The following is a 23,202-nucleotide window of genomic DNA, read 5'->3' on the forward strand; positions in this document are numbered from 1 at the left end:
AAGAAAAGCTTTCTGATTGCAGGACACTTAAGAGAGGCAGCTCTTCTTCTTCTCAACCCCTGTGCAAGGACTCAGTAGTAGTAGGCAGGCAAAAAGCTAGCAATGTGCATCAGAACTACAATAATTGCTATGAAGAAGTCTTCAGTCAGGTTCATCAGCTCTGCCACCTATCATCACTGACACCCAAGTCCTGTGATTTATGAGATTTTCTGCTCAGTTTAGATGGAGGGGTCATGCACAGTGGGCTTCTTAATCTCCCAAACCACTTTATTCCAAACAACACTTCCCCTTACACAGCCTCATTCCCACTGTTTGAAGAAGTCCACCCTGCTGTTACTGGTCACTCTGGCAACTTTACAAGCAGGAGACCAAGGGATCAGAAATTTACACAAGGTTTCACATACATCAGACACTTATTTGTATCAGAGGATAGTAAATTCAAACAGCAAGTTAGACCAAGGCAGGCTTATGTCTAGATTATTACTTGACATTGGATAAAAACTGGAGCAACTTCTTTGGAAAGCTGAGGCATGATTTTCCTCAACCATCCTGCCTTCACTCCATATTATTGAAAATTTCTCCAAAGCTCTGTTATGTCTCAAGGCATCAAAAAGAAACTGGAGGCCAAAACCATATAACACAGGGTCTGAACAAAATTCTTTAAGAAAAAAAAGAGGGGGAGAAAGAGGAAGATGAAACTGTCTCAGTATGTTTCTTATCAGAGAATACACTTTTTAAAAAATGCAGGATTTTTCCCTGGAGCACTGGAGATCATATCCCCTCTATCCATCAAACTATCTTTTAACACAGAGGTTATTCCAGATGCCAGCACACATAGGTCAGCATTTTCAACAATAGCTGACTAACATTAGGATCACTTTAAAAGGGAGTTTAGATCCTTTTTTCCAAAAGCTTCAAGCTCCCAGCAGCTCTATCTGGCTTCAAAGGGGGCTCACTTTATAAAGTGTTTTGGATGTGCTCAGCATTTTTGAAATTCAGGGCACCTATTTTGAATCCTAAACACGGACTTTAAAAATCCATCCCAATTCTCACTGCACTAAGGATAACACCAATTCTTTAATCTGTGCTTAGAAAGCTAAGTGACATTGTAACCAACAACCTGGCTTTTCCATTCTTTTTCCCTTAACAGAATTTGTAGAGCTCCGAATAAAACTGGTGTCTGTCATGAAAACCAGCAGACTTGAGTCTAAAAAGTTAACTATAATTTGCCTTGAAACTAGTCAGTAACACCTCCTCAAATCCTCTTTGTAATTGATGAGTAACACGAGTTCCTTGCAAAGAGCTGCCCTGAAGGTCAGCCAGAATGTAGTAGGTGGGGCTGTGGGATACTCAGAAATACCACAGGCCATAGAAAAGTGCTGAATTCCAGGCTGGCAAGTTGGAGTACTCAGCCCTTCCTGGCATGCCAACTCCTTCCTATGGGGTGCCAGAAAACATAAGGGCTTGTATCTGCAATCTTACTACCAAAGTCAAGACCAATTAAACGAGAAGAGATTAATTGTATTAGCAGCTGATAGTGGCAGACTTCTGTCCTGTAAAGCAGGATGACACACACACACTGAAAACACTTCCTCAAGCTAAATTCTTCAGACTGCGGGATTCAGACCATACTTTATGATTTATTCATAATAAGATCTTCTTAGCTTAGGAACTTGCAGATGCCTAGAGTCTTTCTATTATATATCTTTCAAGTATTTTGAGCTTAGGAAAAAAAGAAAACAAACCTGGCATAGTGGTTTCAGCCTCGTGTCAAAAAGCAGCAACATCTCCCCTTTTCTTCACCCTTGAATGCCCACAGCAAGAGGGTAATACAGAGCTTTTGCGAGCACACAGCACAACGGTAAGAATTAGAGGATACAGGTGTGCTCCCTACAAATGTGCACATGGCCCAGGTCTGCAAGAATTTGTATGCTGGTGGAAGGATTGTCACTGCCCACAGTCTACAAATACCTTGGCATCTCTTACTTTCATGGGAACTACTGAAGCTTTCAAAAGAATGCAGAAGTGCTAATCTCCTGATGCAAGTGACTTCAGCCCCGACAGACATTTCCTCAAAGTCACAGACACAACTGAAGGATTAAGCCATAAAGGATTAGGAGACGTGTCACCTAGAATTAAGTCACTGGCCTTGAATCATAGTTTTGTTGGGCACTGAAAATAGCAAATGTCACCATCTTAAAAACAAGCCTTTTTGTATTTCTTTAAATATATAAAAATATATTTCAGATATAGATCCTGATTTCCTGGAAGGCTTAAAAGTCTAGAGGGCTCATAGTTGTATAGTTTCCATTTTTTACTACACTTCAATGCACTAAAAACCATCAATCTGACAATCCAAACAAATTTCTTTCACAACTGTGCACTGGATGCTTATGTATCTAAGAAAATACAGGAAATAAAATAAACACCTTGCATGGCTCTCTTCACATAGAACCTATTTTAAATTATACAGATCCTAAAAGGGGAGAGTCTGTTAGCCACAGCATTGGTCTTTGCCTAGAAAGTTTATAGCTTATAGCAAATCTAGGTCTTCCCAACTTAGCTGCCCAGTTATTTTGATGTAAGCACCAAAAAGAGGTCCATACATGAGATGTTCTGTAAGTCCAAAGTGTGTGGCATTTCAGTTAACACGTGTAGAGACTATTTGGGGTGGTAGGGAAGAAATAAGCCTTGTGCCTTAAAGGGATGTTTCAAATCACCCTGGGTATTTGTGGCAATGTCGAGAACTGATTGAAAATCTTATACGGGACCCAAGCACTAATCCTCAGCTTGATAAAATCTGCCATAATTTGGAAGTATTGTGTCTAGCTGGAGATTGGCAGAAGCCCTGACACTCTGACAGTGCCACTGCAGCTACTGCATTCTGCAGGCAATGGTTGATTCTGCTGTACAGGGAACCCGCTGCAAAGGCACATGTGGAGTCCCTCAAAATTTTTCTAACAAAACCTTCTCCTGAATCAAATTATGTTTTGTTTTTCCTGGTTTAAAAGAACAGATAGCATAAATGGAAAATGTTATGTTTTCAGAGAGTCATACAAATGTATCCTGTGAATCCTAAGATTTCCAGAGAAACGTTGCTGGCTCTTGCCAAAACTATAAACTGAAGCTACCAGATTGGTGTTTAAAAAAATCTGAAAGAAAAGTGAAACCACTCTCAATTTAAAAGGATATGAGTATTTTTCAATTTTGTCGCACATTTTCATGGAGGAAGGAACAAGAAGGAACTGCTTCTGATTACCCAGCAGGAAGCATTTAAGAATGTGTTTACTGGTCATTCATGATACAAGTACTTCTGGCAGAGGCAAGCAAGCTATTTCTTAAGCAGCAGAGGTGGAGGAAGCCTGTTGGTCACAGAGGATCCATGTATAAGACAGTGGTGCCACTGTTGGCAGTTCATGAAAAGGATGCCTCAATTAGGCTGATGAGCATGCAAAACCATGGAATGTGCTTTATCCAAGGAGGCTGTGCACTCCTTGGGTAAAGAAAACTGTGAAGGGCACTTTGCACAGTATTTCCAGTTGAAGTTTGGAGACTGGACTATACACCAGTAATCATTAATGATGATAGTAAAAATACTAACAGGTAAAAAGATCCTACTTATCCTTCTGTATGTTTTCTATCAGAAAAATTCATCACTTAAGTTTCATTTCCTTAACACAAAGCAATTCATACTCTAAGCAAAAACTTATCAGTGTAACCATTAACATACAATAGAAAGTATAATGAAAATGAACCCAGATTAAAGTTCTCTAAATTTAGTTTACATACTGATCATCTCACAGTGTATTTACTATAGCAGGCCTAAAAGTTTAGACCCCTTTCATTTCTGCCTGTCCTCTGATTTACAAATCCTGAATTAATCCAGCTCTTTTCACAGACCACAGAAGAAAGAACTGTGCAAATATCTGAAGGAAATTATAAGAACTCTAGGTGCCATGGAACACATTCTATGCACAGAATGGCCTCCCCAGAGTAAGCCAACATAGCAGTGCTCATTGGCATTCATCATTACAGTCCAGTCCTTGGATTACTGGTGTTGTGCCCACGTGCAGCCAGGTTTAACAAAAGGCCTCCCTCCCAAGGAGAGCACAGCAGTGATTTGAATATCAGGCCTCAAAAAGGTGGCTTTATTTCAAAAATTTTTTGCCAATTTTTTTCTTTTGCCAAGGGCTGCTGGGGGGCAATCAGTTTAAGTGTGTGATGATTTATAGCAACAAAACTGTGAAGTCTCCAGAAACTAGAAACCTGTGAAATGTGGGGAAAAAGAGCTGCCTTCTTGCCAAAACAAAATTCCTGGTTATATAGAGTATTGGATCAAAGACAAAGCATTTTGCAGAAAACAGCACTATCACAAACCTCATCACTAAGGTTTTGGGGATGCTGGGTGACAGTCCCTCTGCTGTCCTCAGCCACATTGGTTAAGCACAACCAAGGCTGGACCAGCCCCCCTGCCCCATCCTCCAGTTTTCCTATGGACATACCCTCAAAATTCTGATTTATTCCACGTTATCAACAGCAGGGGTGCTCAGTGAGCAACTGGGGAGCTCCTGCTGTTCTGGGCAATTCTCTTTAGCAACTCCCGGCAGCAGGGCAGGAAGAGGAAAAGAGAGACATCAATTCCAAAGCGTGCCCTAAAATTAGCAGCAGCAGTAGCTGCTCTCAAAGGTTTAGAGCTCACCTCTTCCTTCCTAAAGCCTGCAGCAGACCCAACTGCTTGAAGCTCTTGGACAGCACAGGGATACAGAAAGCATGGAGCAGCTTCAAGTTTTCTGCATATGTGTCCTTTGAGTCCTGGGGTTACAGAATCATAGAATAGTTTGGGAAGGGATCTTAAAGACCATCAGGTTCCAACACCCCTGCCATCAGTTTTTGCCCAAAGATTTTCCCACCTCCCAGTCAATTAAGAGAAGGTGCAAAATACCAGAGAAATGGCATTTCCTAGTGATTCTGATAAACAGAGTGTATAACCAGCTACTTTAAAAGCAGGCTTTGAAATGCCACTGGCTTGCTCTGTTCTCAGCACAGTCCCAGGGAGAATGTCAGGTCGCATAACTCATTTGTTATCTTTATACAGAGGAGCTCCACTAAGCGCCAGCCATCATAAAAATACTAACATTCCTTTTAGTGGAGAACAAACAGAAGAGAAAAATGCAACAACTCGCTTAAAACAAAGCCATTTAGCATTTCAAAGATTGCCACGTGATCTGTAAACAGGGATGTTAATACACTGGGGAGCCAAGCTCCTCTTCAGCCACAGCCCGAGTTATGCAAATGGAGGGAGCACCATTATAGAGATAACACTCCCCCATGACACAAACCTACACTGTGCATTCATTTAGACACACTCTTTACATTTTATTTCCCTCCATGGCTTAAAAAATGCCAAGAATCAGAATAGCATTCGAAGAGCATTTTAATTTAGCCTTAGATAGGGTGCTTTCCTCCTCTGGGCAGCGAGCACCCAGAAGCAACAACTTTATGTACAACATGAAGGGAAGGATCTGGTAAAAAAAAAAATGCAATAATTGAGGCCACATCCTCTGTGATTGCAAGGAAACCCCCTCACACATTTTTCCCCATCATCCATGGACATTTCCATGCATATACAGCTAACCATTTTAATGCGAAATATTTATCTCCTGAGCAGATAAACTTGTAGGCATTTAATTTTAGAGATGCAAACACCTGATGGCTGGATGCTCTCACCTGTAAATGCAAAATGCCAGCCACAGAACTTAATTATGTGGCAAAATTATGTGACAGTTATGTCTGAGGTTTTTGGAATCCCACACAAAATCTGTGCTTCACATGGTTAAGCAACTAGTTCTCATGTTTTATAAGGAGGGAGGGAAGGAATAAGGGCAAAGTTGTGCTTTGTGGTTTCTTTTAAATATCTCATTTGCAGCTGTACAGTTACAGCTTACAGATTAATAATAAAAGAGTGGATGTGACAATGCAGAAATAAATTATGTTCAGTGTCAAACACAAAGCAAGATGCAAATTTTCTGTTAATTAATCAGGCTTTCCTTTCAACTGCTCTGATCTTGTAAATAAAGCTTACAAACTAGTTTCAAGGAAGTGTGGGAATTAAGCAAACAAACAAACAAACAAAAAAATCCCAAACCCTAAATTAAAACACCTTAACTAAACAGTCTCCTAATACTGGTTAGCTAATTGTATTTGCCATTTTTTTATTCAGAGGATCTAAACAGATTAAAAAAGGTTAAAAAACAAGGTACTGTAAAAAGTAAGTACTGAAGAACTGGCCCAAGGGTAAGAGCTCTCTGGATAGCACCACACATCAGTTGCTGTCAACCACTGCCATAAACAAGGGGCATCCCTGAATGTTCTTGAAGACAAGAAGAGGTTGGGCAGAAGGATGGATGGATGGATGGATGGATGGATGGATGGATGGATGGATGGATGGATGGATGGGAGAACAGACAGACAAAAGGAAGACAGAGGAGAAAAACCAAACAACTAAATAACACTAAATAACATTCTGCTGCACCTATGACTTGCCTCTAAGGATTTGCTTTCCAAGCACTTCATCGAAAATGTTCAAGTCCTTAACTGATCTTCTGGGGGCCTGAAAAGCCTAAGGCTAATTAAGCATTGCTGAGATATGCTTGATGAGATGGGGAAATACAAAGCTTTTGAAAGAGTGAAAAATCTCCAAGCATCTGGTAGTAGCATTGAGAGAAAGGGGAAAGACAAAGGGGGAGTCTGCAGCAGGAAGATACAGGACTTCTTAATTACTGGGTTACCAAGACCATTACCACCCCAAATGCCTGTGAAAGCTCACAAAACTTACAAAGCTCAGCAAAAACAACTAAACAACTTCTCTTAGTAAGAACAGCATTCTCAGGAAAGCAAACAGGAGTAGCTTTTCCCAAGATACATCTGCTAATTAGAAATGATGGGTAATAGATACAGGTGGTGAGGCCCCCAGATGAGAACAAGATTATTCCCAGTGATCTCTCTACCTGTTTCTTCTGACTGCTGCTCTCCACGGCTCCACAGATAGTGTTCTCTTTAAATTAATACCACCCTGCCAGCCAGAAGGATGCTTCTGTTGTACTTGGCAATACAGGTGAACAGCCTGCATTTAGATCTCAAAGCAAATGCCCCAGGTGTTCCAGCAATATGGCAGGCAGCTGATGTGCTCCAGCCTCTTCAGGCCTGGAAAAGATTCAGCTGTGTTTTCTCATCTCTAAGACTAGCTAGAGAAAAATCACAACATTCAAAGGGCAAACTTTACACACTGGAGCAAAATCTGAACTCTCTTTGCTCTATATGGCTTTGTCAGTTATGAGCTGTGCCAGGGCCAGTGCTATCCTGCCTTCTTCTCCTGGAGGAGATGCATATGTATCCAGCTGATTACAGGTGCAGGTTAATGAGGAGTAAGCTGGCTTCAGCACCCAAAGCTGTGACCAAAACTTTGCCAAAAAGCACTGCTGTGCTCATTCTCACTTTTGGAATGTGAATATGTGTAGCTGATTTCCTTCCCTCCTATGTACTGATCCTTCTCCAGCTTTTTCAGCTGTGTGCTGGTGATCAAGTTGGATGCACAAGCTGGGCAAGAGCAAGCTATATCTATCCTTGAATGGCTGACCTCATTATAAGAAAGAAATTAGTCTGGCAATCTAATACATTGCATGGCACTGCTGCTCCTAGGATCAGATACAAGCCTCAGGTCATGGCTACCTCTGGTGGTTAAATATCCCATAGCAGTTGTGATAAGAACAAATGGCATTAACCATATTTTACAGCGACATCTTGACATGAATATCTCTCCCTCAGGCTCCCCTTGAAAGTTCTTTTCACTTTGGAAAGATTTCCTGTGTCTTAAACATCACACCTTTAACTTAGTACTGTTAAACATTGGCTGTGTTTAATGCCAGAGGGAACAGTTTCATGAGCAGATTCTGTGATCTCTATATGCATCAATTTCTAAGATAACTTGGGCTCCTTTAGATAGGTACAAGATATATATGTATTTCTTATCATCTGCTTTTCATTCTCACACACTTCAAGAGCCAGCTGGATCTGCAAGTGGAACTATGTCCAGGAAATCTATTCTGTGCCATGCTGGAAGCAGGAAATACTAGAAATATTGTTTAAAGACTTTTTACTTTAACTTTCTTTTCTTTTTAAAGCAAGATTGCCCATATTTCAGTGCCAGAAGATTCAAAACCAAGCTACAAAAGCATTACCTGAAAACCAGCTGTGTTCCAGCTGCAGCAGCCTGCAGTACCACTTTGTGGTTAGAGAGATATGTCAGTAACCTCCCAGTAATCTCAGTCATCTGCAATTCAAGACTCAGGTTTCTATGTGCAAGCAGATTTATGATGATACAGGCATTAAAAACATTGACAACGGTTTAAAAAGACCACAATAGCTGTACCTACCACACACTGGACAGTTACTGCTTTGGAAGACAGAGAGATAAACCAAAACCACAGAGGAGGCAGTTTTACCAGACCAAGGTGAGTGTGGAAGCTGTTAGCTACACTCATGTGAGGATAATTGTAAAATACCTGCTGTCCCAAGGAGGAAGCCCCAGAAAATGAGAGCACAGCTCTGGTCTTTCTCCAGTTGTTTAGATCAATGTGAGCACCAGACGGGAGCTCCTGGTATCTAAAGGAAGAATTTTGTGTACTGGATAACAGCAAAACACCATGAATCTGTGAGGTGAGATCACAAGAAGAGCCAAGGGCTTAACTGAGGTGTGATGGCAGTAGCCATGCAAAACTTGGGGCAATGAAGATCTGAACTCAAGTGAGGGAGAGGGACCATGCCACTGCTTACCCTGGCCTCACACCCTGTTGATCAGAGCATGCTGGAAATAAATCAGAATTAATGCTGGACAGGTTCCACCTCTGATCCTTGTGTCATAGAGATTCTTGCATGACAAGCCATGCGGGAAGCCCCTTTCATTGCTGGGACAGCACTGATGAGAATGTGTCACCTGTGGAGACCTTTCAATGCTCAGAAAAGAGCAAACAAAAAGCAATGAAGCTGCTGTGCACTCATAACAGCAAGTCCTCCTCAGTTTTCTGACCTCTCCAGACCAGCTGGGTTGATGGATGTACCATACTAAAGTACCAGCACCCCAGAGAGGGGGTGATGCTCAGACCCAGCTGTGCTGACTACCTCCCCGCTCAGTCTGTGAGCTTCCTACTAATCTTGCTTCTAGCTAGGAAGAGTCAGGCAAGCTAATTTCCTTGACTCAAACTGCTGGAGTTAGGCATTGATTTTTCAGCATATCGACATCTTTTTTTTGAAGCACCTGAGATATCTCCATTTGTTCTCATTTGACACCTTTGTGCTGTATTTCAGGTTGACAGACCATGAAAACACATCCAGTTGTCTTTACCTGATGAAACACCTCGTAACTGTGATAGCATTTGGCCACAAATTGGGAATCTCAATGTTTTCTAGGCCCTGATACAGTGAATTTGCCATCCTGACCCCCTGACTATACACCATTGTTAGCGGCAATCAGGGGGCAGTAGAGGAGAGACTACTGACTTTTCCTACTCAAAATTCAGAACACAGTTTAACCAGTTTTTCTGTCCATGTAAGAATGGTATAACCTGTAATTGACTGCTTATTTCCTTGACAGAGAAAATGCTGAATGTGTAGACATGCTGTCTTTCAAGGGCTGTCGAGTAATGTATTGAGAGGTTTTAGGATTATGTAAATGGAATAAAGGTGGTTTTGGCCTCTGCAGTAGAAATGATTACTGGCACAATGACTGCAGAACAAACAAACAGTAAAGGCACATCTACATCCACAAAGAGGAATAATGAGTCAAAGGGCTTATATACCCCAAAGTTTCAGTGTAAAGACCCTGCAACAGTGGAACAGTAATGAAGGTCATCTTTTGCTTTAAATTTGCTAGCTGTAGAAAGCAATAGATTTTAGAACTCAGGATAGAAGTCACAAGTCTGAACCTGGGAGGAAAATAATTGGCAACTGTTACAGTGAAGTACAGTGTTAATCAAGTAAGTACATTATAAGCATTGAAGCATGTGTACAGGTAAGTAAAAAAAAAACACCATTCCATACTCTTCATGTTTCTCTTGCATCTCTCTAACAAAACTAAGTGTTTTTGCAGTTGCCCATAGACTGTCTGCAGCTCCAACTCACAGTTCATCATTCAGAGCACTGGTTTAATGGCAGCTATGAGCACATGCACAGCACACACTCCAGGAAAGGCCCCTCAGAGATCCTGCAAGACCCCAAAAAAGAGATGCTGAGCTTTTTGTGAAATAACAGAAAGTTCCAAAGAGCTGCATTTCTGCACCAATATGTTGAGATGACACTACTTCCTGATTCAGGTGCAGTCCTAAAAAGGTAGGAAGAAGAGCTTTCTCCCTGGTAGATCATTCCAGGTAGAGGCAAGGTCAGTTTGAGCTGTTTGGATTGATACTATGGGCCAGGTATGCTGGTGACAACCTTGCACGCTCGTCTGGAGGCAAAATGTGCTAAAAGCCAACCAAGCAGAGGAAACCTGTTCCAGATGGCAAGACCTCAAAAGCATGCCCACCTGTCAATCACATTAGGGAAAGGTGAGGGGACAGAAAACCTGCTGCCGAGAAGTTAGAAATAAATTTCAGAAAAAAGGAAGAGAAAACCCAGAGGAAAGCATTATGCTTCAAAGATCTGAGTGAGATTGGGTGGGATTTTTCCTGCTCTGGGTCAGCTGCAGTGAGAAAGGTTTAATCTCAGCTAGGGTCCTGCCCTAGCAAAGTAACCTCTACTTTACAAGGCTGTACATACACTTCCCCTCATGTGTAGCAGGCTCTGGCCTCCCTCTCCACCACAAGAAGCAAGGACACCTATGAAGCCAAGGTGTACTCACTAGCAGAACCAGAAGCGTGAATACACAGAAGAGACAACAGAACAGAGCAGAATCAAAAAGTGTCTCTTGATCCACGTGACAGTATAGAGTGAGTAAATGCCACCCTTCTCATAAGAGAACAAGTTTTACTCCTCACTTCAGCACTAGGCAAAACTACAGAAATAAACAGTGAAGTGAAAACTCCTCAAAGAACAAGCCACAAAATTTTTCAATCCTAGGGCATATGATGTTTTCTTGTAATTCCCTCCTGTTCTATACTTGGAAAAAGAAGACAGTTCTCCAGATCATACCTTCTCCACTCCCACTGGCTGTGGTTTCTATACAATTATGACTGGACTCCACTCTATTTTATGAAACTCCTTGATGAAATGCAGTTTGTCTCCCTGCTGCCCTAAGTGTGTGGCCATTTGAGTTTTTGAAACAGCTATAACATAGTGCCACAACCTGGGCAAAGCAGTACATCCATCCAAAACCCAAGCAAATGGGAGCACAGCATTTCCAGTTCCAGAGCCAGCTCAGTTGGATCTTTGTGTATTCCATAATAAACAAACTTTATTAAAAGAGGTAAGAATCTAAAATTCATCAGTGCTTAACAAAATGAAGACTCCTTTTATAGAAGACAGCACAAAGACATAACATTTGTCTGGGGAGGGATCAAATTGTTTCCTGGTGAAACTGCACTCTTTTGGTCTGCTGGACCTGTTCTAATTTAAGACTGAATTTCTTACTGTGGCACACAGGAGCTAAGCTCACTGTTCAAACAGATACCTCTGTAGCTGTACAGTGTATGTTAAAGTGGTGCCATATCTCTGGAAGTGCTAAAACTCATTTCCAGAAATACTGTTGGCTTTGGCTATGATGCCATCTGTAACAGTGCAGTCCTTGGCCAGTAAGTCCTACTTCTTCAATATGCCACAGGAAACTGTTTCTAAGATGTCAGACTCTCTCCCATATTCCTTTCCTCATTCCTTGGGTGCAATTTGAGACAGTTTGAAAGAGATACATGTTTTGTTTGCATAAGGCACTGCTGTCTCTCTGGAGAGGTGAGCTAAAACAAAAGCCTGGTAGATTTGGACCCCACAATTCGGAATATAGATTCTATTATCTCCCCAGTTTTCAAATGTGAAAAGGGCATCACCAGTATCTTAAAGCTTTTCAAGACTTGTAGCTCACAAGTAAAAACCATATAATATCATATAATACTATTATAAATATATGAGGACTAAGATAGACATCATCACTGGATTTCATGATTTTATATTTTTTGGCATTCCCAACATGGAAAATCAAAATGTAAATGGCACTTCAATATATTTCATTAAAAATGTCCAATTTCTCCTCCAGCATCTTCAAGGATTTAATTTCTTCTCTTTCTTTTTATTTTCTGTGTATGCAAAAGCATTCTAAAGCTTCTTTTACTTGATTTAATGCTGAGTCAGTGCTGTAACCTAAGTTAATTAAACTAAACAAAGGCTGCATTGTCAACACTTCCAGCAAGAACAGAGAGATTATATTTTTTAATGCAATAAAAAATGCCAATTCATAATACTATTTCTATTCTGCTTACTGTAAATGAAATTAAGAAAACAATCAAATAGAGATAATGAATCTTAAACACTATCATTGTTACAGTATTCCTTATTGTTGTTTTCCTGTTTTCTTTCCTTTTGGCTTTTTGTCTTTTACCCTTACCATCAAGTCCAGTAACACAAAGTGCCTGTGACAGCAAGCAAAACATTTAAGCTGAAAAAATACGTATGTTTTCTACTTTCCTATTAGAAAAGCACACAGAAAAAAAAATTATTTTTCCTTACAAGGGATGAAAAATAATTAAATCTTCAAATTAATCTTGCATCACCTATTTTTTATGTACATTCAGGCTAGCACCAGATATATGGAGAGTAATGAAAAGAAACAGATTCCTTCTGTGGCAGGAAAATAAATATTATAGTAATTTCACAATTATAAGCCACACCTGATTATAAGCCGCGCTTGAGGTGTCGGCAACTTTTTGTTCTTTGTCCATATATAAACTGCACTTGATTATAAGCTGCATGTCTGGGTGTCAGCAACTGTCTTGGGTTACAATACAGAGTGTGATAGAAGGTATCTATTCTAGCACCATCTGTTGAGGGTGGGGGCAGTGATCCTTATCTCAACAGCAGATATTCTGCTAATAGACCATCCATTGAAACCAGGCAGGGCATTGTTCTTTATCTTTTCACAACCCATCCTTCCTCCAGGGAGTCATTTTCTGCTAATGGCCCATTGAGTCCCACTGTGGGACTGATAAAATGACTGCATCCCATTGGAAGTTGCTCCGGCCAGGGGGATGAGCCTAACATTTCTTACCAAGATAAAAACAGAGGTTTTAGGACACTAAGGGAGCCCCTTTCTCCACTAGACTCCAGAGGGAAACCAGATTTTTCCACATCACCACTGGACCTCCAGAGGGAAAGTACGCCTTCTACAAGACCACTGCTTCAACTGAATCACATCTGTCACTGCAGGAGGATGCAGTCACCATTTAATGGGACTGCTACCAACACCCTGCCTGATGGGGTGTCAGGTTGTACTCTGACTTTGTCAGAGTTTGGAGTTTGTTTCTTTGTAGCACTGTATTTCTATTTTAATTTCCCTAGTAAAGAACTGTTATTCCTAATTCCCATATCTTTGCCTGAAAGCCCCTTTATTTCAAAATTATAATAATTTGGAGGGAGAGGGTTTACATTCTCCATTTCAAAGAGAAGCTCCTGCCTTTCTTAGCAGACACCCGTCCTCCAAACTAAAACAGCAACTTTTTGTTCTTTGTCCATATATAAGCCGCACCTGATTATAAGCCGCACTTCTGGGTTTGGACCAAAATTTTAGTCAAAATGGTGCGGCTTATAATCGTGAAATTTTCCCCCTTAATAGACTGAAATCAATATCTAGAGGAGGCTACTGACAGTGTAATAACCACCCACACTGCCAATGCACAGCATCCTCAGGGAAGTGCTCTCAGGAAAGCCCTACAGGAGGTCTGCATCCCAATTGCTGCCCCATCCTGAACCATCTGTGCAGCCTCTTTGCTGATCTAAGAGCCTGGACACCTCCTACTTCACAACTGCCAAAGCCCAAACACCAACATAAACCCAAGGACAGTGGGCAGAGCCCCCACTCCTCTTCTGCAGCCTGCAATGTGTAAGTGGAGCAGAGAAGATGCAGGTGAGCCTCACCTGACTACTTCCACGAGGCATAGAAATTACTTGGATCTCCTTTTCTGCCACAGCTACAATGCCTTCAAGAGGGCAGAGTGCTTGATACAGACCAAACACCACAAATTCAGCACATTGGGCTGGCAAACATAATCTGCTCACAAAATCTCCTCAACTGACTGATACTGCAGCTGAAAAGCTCACTGAAGTTTTGTCAAGTTCTCAAGAAAATAAAGGCATACAAAGTGAGGCACCTCTTAGGATTTCCATTCCTAATCTCTCTGCACACCTCCCACAGTCCAGTCTACTGCTTCCCAACAGCCCATATCTCTGCATAGCTTAGAGCTTTAAATACCCATTTGCAACTTTCTGGTTACACAGCCTTTCCAGCATTTCTGCAAAAGGTCCAATGATGCACATTTTTTTTTCTTTGCCAAACATCAGTGTCTATTAGAATAGGATTTTAAAGATGTATTTCATATTTAGTGTCTGAATATGCTGTAACGGCCCAAAAAAATGGCATCTGATCTCTTCAGTATGGGTTCTTATCAAACATCAAATGCATTATACATGGTTCAGGATATTTCTTCCTCTCCTCTTAGAGCAACTGAATAAAAGAAGTTGAAGCCTTTGTACTAGATCTTCAGAAGCCACAGCAACCCAAAATGTTATTTTCTTTCCAAAAAATTGAAATTACCTATCTAAAGATTCTAGGGAAGACTTTTATATATTTTTTTTCTTAAATGTCTCATGTCTCTCCACTTGAAGAATTAAAGGAGTTTGGGTAAGCAGTAAAATTGCCATGAATCAGTAATAAAAATGCCAGATTTGTCCAAAAAGACCTTTCTCAAGAATTCTTTCATTTCTCTATAGCCACAATGTCATTTTGAAATTTTTGACTGTTTGATAAAAGTCATTATTTTGACATTATTTATGACTGTACCAATGAATACAAAATCCTATAAATGCCTGAGACTGAAGCTATAAAACATGAGAGCTCTTTTCCCCACTTTTGCAGTATTTAGTTCTTTCCAAGACTATGCCTTAAAATTATCATTCCTGCTGAAGCAAAATGGACAAGTGAAGAATGGACAAATTGTTGCCTACAGAGTTACAGGTTACAGCTATTCGTGTTACAAAGACTGTTGAGCAAAACTGGGTTTAGCTAGAACAGAACTTGCCAGATTTCTACTTTGAAATTAGGCAGACTTCAAATATAGAGTAAACAAGCACTGATCAGAAGATTGACAAAGGAAATGACATGGAAATGGAAATGATGGAAACTTCCCCAGCCTGCCCCTGAGCCAGCCCAAACCTCATGGTTAAAGTGAGGATTCTACCCTATCAGTCTCATATGTTTCTCATGTGGAGAAACATTGCAGGTCAAGCTCAAACTATGTTCCAAATGGCACAAGATGACAAAATATTTCAGCCCAAACAGAGAAAACAGAGAAATAACAGCAATAACTGTCCATTTCCTTGTGCTCTGACAGAAATCCTACTCCTTCAAAGAGTTAAATGACTTCTAAGGGTGATTAGTGAGGGAAACCATCATATTTAATGTCTTGATGAAGGGAGATAGAAAGAGAGAGGAAATAAGAGGACAGAAGGGAGAATGGGCTCAGAGGAGAAATTGGCTGCATATTCACACAAATATGGGATTTACTTCCATGTGCTGCAAACTGTGTTGTGGAATAAATGTGCTGATTAAACTGACAAATAAGTGCTGAGTGCATGGTCATTACAACACAACTGGACTATTTCCAAGTGTACATATAAAGGGACTGCCAGAAGGTCTGTTAAAACTGTGTGCACTTACCTAGTCAGCAAATAGATCAGTGATCACCACTTGCTCTGGTTTTTAATAAAGGGATTTGAGAATATTCCCCAATCTTATAAGAAACACAGATTTTCATTATTCTTTTGTGAACCAGAATGAGTGCATTATAGTAGTTGGAAAAAAATGAAAAAGGCATCTTAGTTTGCCTTTTTTCTTCAGCTGCTCCCTCATAATATGTAACTTCAAGTTACAGTAGGGAAAAAGGGAATAAATTGGCACATGTGATATTTTATTACTGACTTTGGAAAAAGCAACGGCAGGTTTTTATGAAACACACAGTGCCTCACATTGTTATATTCTTCAGGGTAATCTGGCTTGGTTCTTACTGCTGGCAATGGGATATAGTAGTGTGACTGCCAAGATTTTGATTCTTCGTTCCTCTGGGCTCCCAGCATCTCAGAACCTTGAAAGCACCAGGATCTGGGACTCCTTGGGAATTCACACTACAGCATGACCCTGGAGCTGTGAAGTGAAATGAGCTACACAGAAAGGACCCCAAAACACAGACATGAGCTGGCAGAAAAATTTGTGCAATTAAATCAGAAGATGACCTACGTTTTGTCAGAAGTTCATGTAAACTGAGACACGTGTGTAAAACAGCAAGAAACAGACATTTTTTCCACGAAAAACCACATCATTGAAGAAATTCCTAGCACGCTTCAAAGCCTCAGTCAGTAACTGAGCAGAAATACAGCTTTAGGTTGGAAAAGGAAAAAGGGACTTTGTTGGTCCTTCCGCTGGACCTTACACAGCTCCAGTTCTGAAGACTGAAGGGATTGCAGACGACTCCCAAGAATCTAATGTTCCCAGAGAGACAGAGAGAAGAAAGAGGCAGCTATGTGCTACCCTTTGCTCTGGGATGAGTTTGAAAACACACAAAAAAATACCTCACCTGACTTTGCAGTGAAGAAAATTGTCAATATTGCTAAAACAGGTTTGCAATTAAGTTGGTGTCAATGTGGCTGAGAGAAGGACTTCATAATTAGGAAAACACAGTTAGTATTGACCTGAATTTACAATAAACATTATGTCTGCATTTTAATTTGGAACAGTAAAATTCATCCTTGGGCTCTACAAATGACCAGATAGTTTGGAATTTAGTAGTCGCTACATTTGGCTATGCATATAGATCCAGAATGGGTCAAACTGACTTAAGATCCATGAATTTCTGTTTAACAGGACTAACAGTCCCACATTAGCCTCTTTCCCATGTTCTCAGACAAAAATACAGTATTTCATCCTATATCAAATGTACTGTGAGTGCTTCTGGAAAACCATTCAGCTGAATTACCTTAGGAGGTACCACTTGGGTTACATAAAATAATGTCACATATTAAATCTCTTTTTAATGCCAGGTAATCTCTTTCCATTAAGAGGAGTCTCTCATTGGGAAATACATCTTATTTTATCAGTCTGAATTTTATCTGGTTTTATTTTTTTACCTCTTTTTGTCCAGACCCACTTCACTTTATGACAAACTTTCAAAACCTATGTGGCAGAATTTGTGCCCACCAGAACAAGAAGCATCTAGCAAGATGAGCTATGAGGGTGCTTTTACCCATAAGAATGAAACAAGGGAAGGGAAAGGCTTTATTTCCTTCTCCACTCCTGCTCTGCAAGGGCACCCATTTATTTTCCCCACGCCAAAGGCAGTACATTTGGAAGAAGCTGAACAGAATATTTATGCTGTTATCCTGCACACAGACTCAACACATCTCCTCTTATCATGGAACTTACCAAAAGATCACTTACAGTAAATTCACGAATACAAGCCGCACTGAGTATAAGCCGCATCTCTGGGTGTTCGCAAATATTTCGGTTTTTCTCCATAAATAAGCCGCACCCGAATATAAGCCGCTCTGTCGTTCGCAGCGAGGACCCGCGTGCAATTAGTAACAGAACCGCGGGAGGGCGGGGTTTGCTGGCTGAGCTAAGGCTGTGCAGGCTCGGCCCGCTAGGGGCTGCTGACGGGGCCAGGTGGCCCAGCCCGGCGCTGCCGCTCGGGGCCGGCCACCGCTGCCACTGGGCTCGGTCACCCCGGGTCGGCGCTGCCCCGCGGTGGCAGGCAGGGACGGAGCTTCCCCCGCTCCTACAGCAGCGGCGGCGGGGGGGGGACGGAGCTTTCCCGCGCCCGTGGCGCGGACAAAGCACCCTGCCTCCTCCCCGAGCTGCGGCAATGGCTCCCGTCGGCTCGCCGAGACGCGGCAATGGTGGCGCGCACTTCCCCCCCTCCCCAGGCCGCGGCAATGGCGGTGCCCCCCCCCCCGTCCTCCCCGGGCCGTGACAATGGCGGCGCAGGGCCCCCGTCGGCTCCCTGAGCCGCGGCAATGGCAGTGCGCCCCCCCCACCCGTCCTCCCCTGGGCTGCGGCAGAGGAGGGAAGAAGAGAGCTCTCCCGCCTCTCTCCCCGCCCCCCGTGCTGCCTGCAGGGAGCCAGGGCAACACAGTAACACTGTAACAATCGCGGAATGCCGGCTTTTACTGGCAGGTGCTTGGCTCGGCGCCCTGGCTGGCACGTCTGGGGTTGTAAATGTCAGAAAATTATTCACATATTAGCCACCCCCGACTATTAGCTGCACTTCCGGGTTTCCACCAAAATTTTTGTCAAATTGCTGCGGTTTGTATTCGTGAAATTACTGTAAATTGATGACACTCCTTCTATGGACTTTAACAAGCTTTGAAACAGATTAATCCTGCACAGTATCATCATCTGAGACTGCAGGTAGGAACAAGTTCCAAAGTATTTAGCAAGAACTTTTTAGTTACTTAGTATTTAAGAAACTTTTAAACTTAGTAGTTGAGAAACTTTTAAATCAAGGGCTGAAAAAGGAAAGGTGCCAAGAGCAATGCTCTTCTGACATTACCTGCTTTTCCTTAATATTGCATATTTTAACAGTAAGTAGAACAGATGTTGAAATACAGTCTCTCTTCTAAGAACTAAATATCAGTCCCCAGCTGTTGAGGACACTAACTAGTAAAGAGGAGAAAATGAAGGTACATTTATTCCAATTTAGTTGTGATGATGCATAAAATAATACATTAATAATTTCTCTTTGGAGGAGAGTAACATATCAATATTGGTATTTGCAGTCAGAGTGAGCCTGTATTGCATAACATGGGTTTGGAACTGAGGCAGGGTGGTACCATTTACCTGAATTTGAATCTAAGTATTATATCAATTCTACCTTCATCATCATTAACACAGCACAAAACCAATACTATTATCATAAATGATAACAAGGAGATGTGATTAGTCTCAACTTGGATAGGCAATTAAAATTTAAAAAACAAAAGGAACAGAAATATTGTTTCGCTGTATATGAACAGAGAGGTTCTATTAACCTGACTTTGCAGTGAAGAAAATTGTCAATATTGCTAAAACAGGTTTGCAATTAAGTTGGTGTCAATGTGGCTGAGAGAAGGACTTCATAATTAGGAAAACACAGTTAGTATTGACCTGAATTTACAATAAATATTATGTCTGCATTTTAATTTGGAACTGTAAAATTCATCCTTGGGCTCTACAAATGACCATATGGTTAACTTGCAGTTACTTTAAAAGTACAGATTTATTTACATAATAATTATTTTTATATAAATGTGTACTTTTACAAATGGTGAGATGATTGCAGAGTTCCCAGGAGCATCCAACAATTTAACTTTTACATTTCCTTGCAAAAGTATTCCCAAGGTTTCAAATACTCTACTCCCATAAAAAAAATTACTATTTCAGAAGACTCTGCATTCTTACTCCAAATATTGCTTTCTTCATTAGAATTACTAGTTTTAGTTACTCTTTAGTTTAATCTCTATCAATGACCTCACAAATAACTATCATACTCATTTATTTTAAATACTCTGAATGCTTCTAGCAAATGTGATCAAAAGGATACTTATATTCACATAAATTGGGTTGTTTAATCAGCATTAGGTGCTTAAATGCAAAAAAACCAAAAATGAAAAGAATATTTAAATGTCACTTTTGAACCAGAGTGCATACTTTTTTGCACTTAATTTCCTATGCATATCCAAGTCCAATATATCAAAACTACACTCAAAGATAAGACAAAAAAGATTTTTTTCTTAGGGGGGAAAAAGAGTGCTTTCATGTGCTCTTTCCATGTTTCCTCACAATAGAAAAGGGTAACATGAGTCCTGCAGCATTTTTTGTCTCCACCTGTTTTATAATAGGCTCACCTCCTTCTTCTTCTTTTCCTTTTTCATTTTCCTCTGCACCAAGAATCAAAGGTATCTCAACTTCTGCTGTGTCTTCTTGGTTCAACAGTGGATCTGAATAAATTTGATAAAATGATGAAGAGTAAGACTTTTCAAAATGGACATGAAAAGATTAACACCCACTAGAGACCCTGCCATTAAAAACACTCCAGAGGAAAAGGATCTTTTCCTCCATGAGTACAAATAAAAAAGCTGTCCAAGGAAATCCAAGGGGCTCTAGTCCAAAGCAAAGCCTTGAAGATACTCAGCTTTCTGGGATTAAGCACAAAATCCCATGTGCCTACTCCAAACATGGGTCTTCACTGGGGCTCACTGCAATCCCAGAGACACACACAGTCCATGCTCCATCCCTTGACATTTTGAAGGCCAGGTTTGATGCAGCTTTGAGCAACCTGGCCTAGTAGAAGGTGTACCTGCCCATGGCAGGGGTGTTGGAACTAGATGATCTTTAAGGTTCCTTCGAACCCAGACATTCTATGATTCCGTGATTCTGTGATAGTGTTTATGCTTGTTAATCTTGTTTTTTGATTTCAAGACACAAGGAGTACCTTCTATTTCCATGCAGGAGCCTTGGGAATCTGCCCCAGTTTTTATCTCCTCATTAGCAGAAACATCCTGTTGTCCTGTTAATACAACAAACAGAAAATGGTATCAGGATGACGCTGTGAGCAGGCAAAGCTAAATTAATTACAACAGAACACAGAGCACGGTAATTCTAAGCCAAGCACAGTTTTTTTTTTCTATTAAGTGAACAATGTCGAACACATTCTATGTAAGAAAATATCACTTAACAATACTAAGCATTAAGTTAGTTAAATAGCTGATCAAAACCTGCAGCATTTACAGTTTTTCTTCTTTTGCAGCTCAGCCTTGACTCTGTTTCTCATAGGAGCTTTTGTAAAGCACTCACACTTGACAGTCAGCAGAAGGAACAGAAACACCCCACAGGCTTTCATAACCACAACTGCAACACAGGAGGACATAACAATGCTATGCATCCAGGATCAGTATGGCTAAACCTATTTAGAGATGTGACTTTCCCAGTAGCACCAGGGATTACTGCCCCACCACTGGCTGACATATAACCTCTACTACCCAACAGCATTTACTTAAGGTGGCAGAAGTCAGGCTGAAACCCACTGGGTGCTCACACTGGAAGCACTGAAGTTTCACACTGATTCATTATCTCTGTCTTTAAAAACTTTGATACAAAACTTTACCTTTGGCTTGATCTTGTTCGCACACCACAGGATGCACTGAATCACCCTTCTCCGTGCCTTTGGAGTCTTTCAGGGAATCTGAGGAAAACAAACAAACAAACAAATAAATCCTGAAGCAGTTTCCATGCTGGAAAAGTAGTTACTTCAGTTAGAGGAGCTCTTAGGGGCCAGCTTCATAGTTGGCATTTTGATACACTGGCTGATTTTCTATCTGTTTAACTACAGTCTTATAAACTACAGAAGTATATTTGTGGGTTTCAATTATTCAAATTGATTTCAGAATCCCTACCTTTACTGAGCAGTTTTTTGCTGTCAGTACAAACCTCAAACCAGAAGCTGGCAAGGAAGGGTGCATAAGAATAATCAGCAGCACTACCGAGAATTTTATTCCTAATGACCGGAGAGGAACAAATCTGTGAGAAATAGCACAAACCACTTACTTGATAAATAAAGTGATTTATTATTTATTTAGAATAACAGTTTCCCATGGTTGGATTTCCAGAAACTTTAAATCTTTCCAGAAACATTAAATCCCATAAATCCCTGTGCAAATCCTAGCCTCATGTCACTTGATGACAAAACTCCCAAGGTCATTATTGTGGCCAAGAGTGCTTTACTTTTTTGGGGCATTTTATCAAAATGAACTGCCCAAAGCAATACTTGGAACCACTGGCACAGTGAGGCTTAAATTACATTTTGGCAGAAAGTCCAATTGCTGTGCTATCTGAGGTCTTCATAAACACAGGGCATTATTTTGTTGTGTCAAACAGCATTTTCTGGAAACAGTCAGTTTTTGCATGGCAATGAAAAAATACATAATGGATAATTCCACTGCATTCAGGTAACACAGCAACACAGACACTCGATTTAGTTTTGCTCATTCTCATCACACACAGATTTCATTGGATAAAGAGCTCTCTTTGAGCCTCATTAAAAGCCAGTGCTGATGTAACTTGACATTGTGCAAACCACAGGATAAGTCCACTCCAGGTCATAACAGCAGCAAGACATAATCATTTCTGTGTTCCCATGTGAGATGCTTTCTAAAATTCTTTTCAGTGGAAAATGTAAGTGATGGTGCCAAAAGATCTACAGCACGTGATACTAAATTACATTATGACAGTGTTTTTACAGCTTAAATTCTGGAAGGTCCCTCTCTACAACATAGCTGAGCAAATCTTACAATATACCCAAGGATGCCCCTGTAAAACCCTGTTCCTGAAAGTGTCAAAACATAATCTCTGATGGATAAGTAGAAAGCTGGGTTGCTAATATCTGATCCAAATGTAATAATCTGTAGTTTGGGTATGTGCTGAAATCGTGTGGCTTTAATTAACTGCAAGTAATTCCCCAAGGCAAATATTTAATTACCTGCACAGTTTCTTACTTCTTTCTTGGCATGAGAGTAAGTTTAAAAAACCCAAGTTTGAATGTAGAATAACTCACTGATGTACAATTTGCTAAACTTTATACTTGCTGCACTTTTTTTTGCCCTACTGTTAATTTAAATTTCTACTCACTCTTCTCAGGTAGACCACTGCACCAATCTTTCATACCAAATTGTACAATGAGGTTCAAAGGATTACCCTTATCAGCCTGAATTGGACCAAAACTAAATTAGAATTTTATCAAATTCCAAGTTTAATAAAAAAAATCCAGAAGGATCTCTTGGTATAAATGGTAATAGCAAAAAATTCTATAGGGAATTTTTCGAACAAACTTGAAACACATTGAGGGAAATTCTGGCTTTGCTGAAGTTTTTGATAAAGCTCTCAGGATTTCAGATGAGCCAAGATTTGTACTACCTGTAACTCCATAC

General features: G+C 40.7%; 1 protein-coding gene across 1 annotated transcript in view; it reads right to left on the reverse strand.

Moving 5' to 3' along the window:
• LOC116994716 (ADP-ribose glycohydrolase MACROD2-like) overlaps positions 1–23,202 on the reverse strand; it is a 266,839-nt gene that overhangs the window by 23,413 nt on the left and 220,224 nt on the right. Inside the window, exons 8-10 of the mRNA XM_033056620.1 lie at positions 21,384–21,461; positions 20,712–20,786; positions 20,125–20,217 (exon numbers count right to left, since the gene is read on the reverse strand). Coding sequence (XP_032912511.1) covers positions 20,125–20,217; positions 20,712–20,786; positions 21,384–21,461 — 246 coding nt within the window. The remainder of the gene's footprint in view (positions 1–20,124; positions 20,218–20,711; positions 20,787–21,383; positions 21,462–23,202) is intronic.

The sequence above is a fragment of the Catharus ustulatus genome, chromosome 3 (assembly GCF_009819885.2).
Source record: "Catharus ustulatus isolate bCatUst1 chromosome 3, bCatUst1.pri.v2, whole genome shotgun sequence".
Taxonomy (NCBI): domain Eukaryota; kingdom Metazoa; phylum Chordata; class Aves; order Passeriformes; family Turdidae; genus Catharus; species Catharus ustulatus.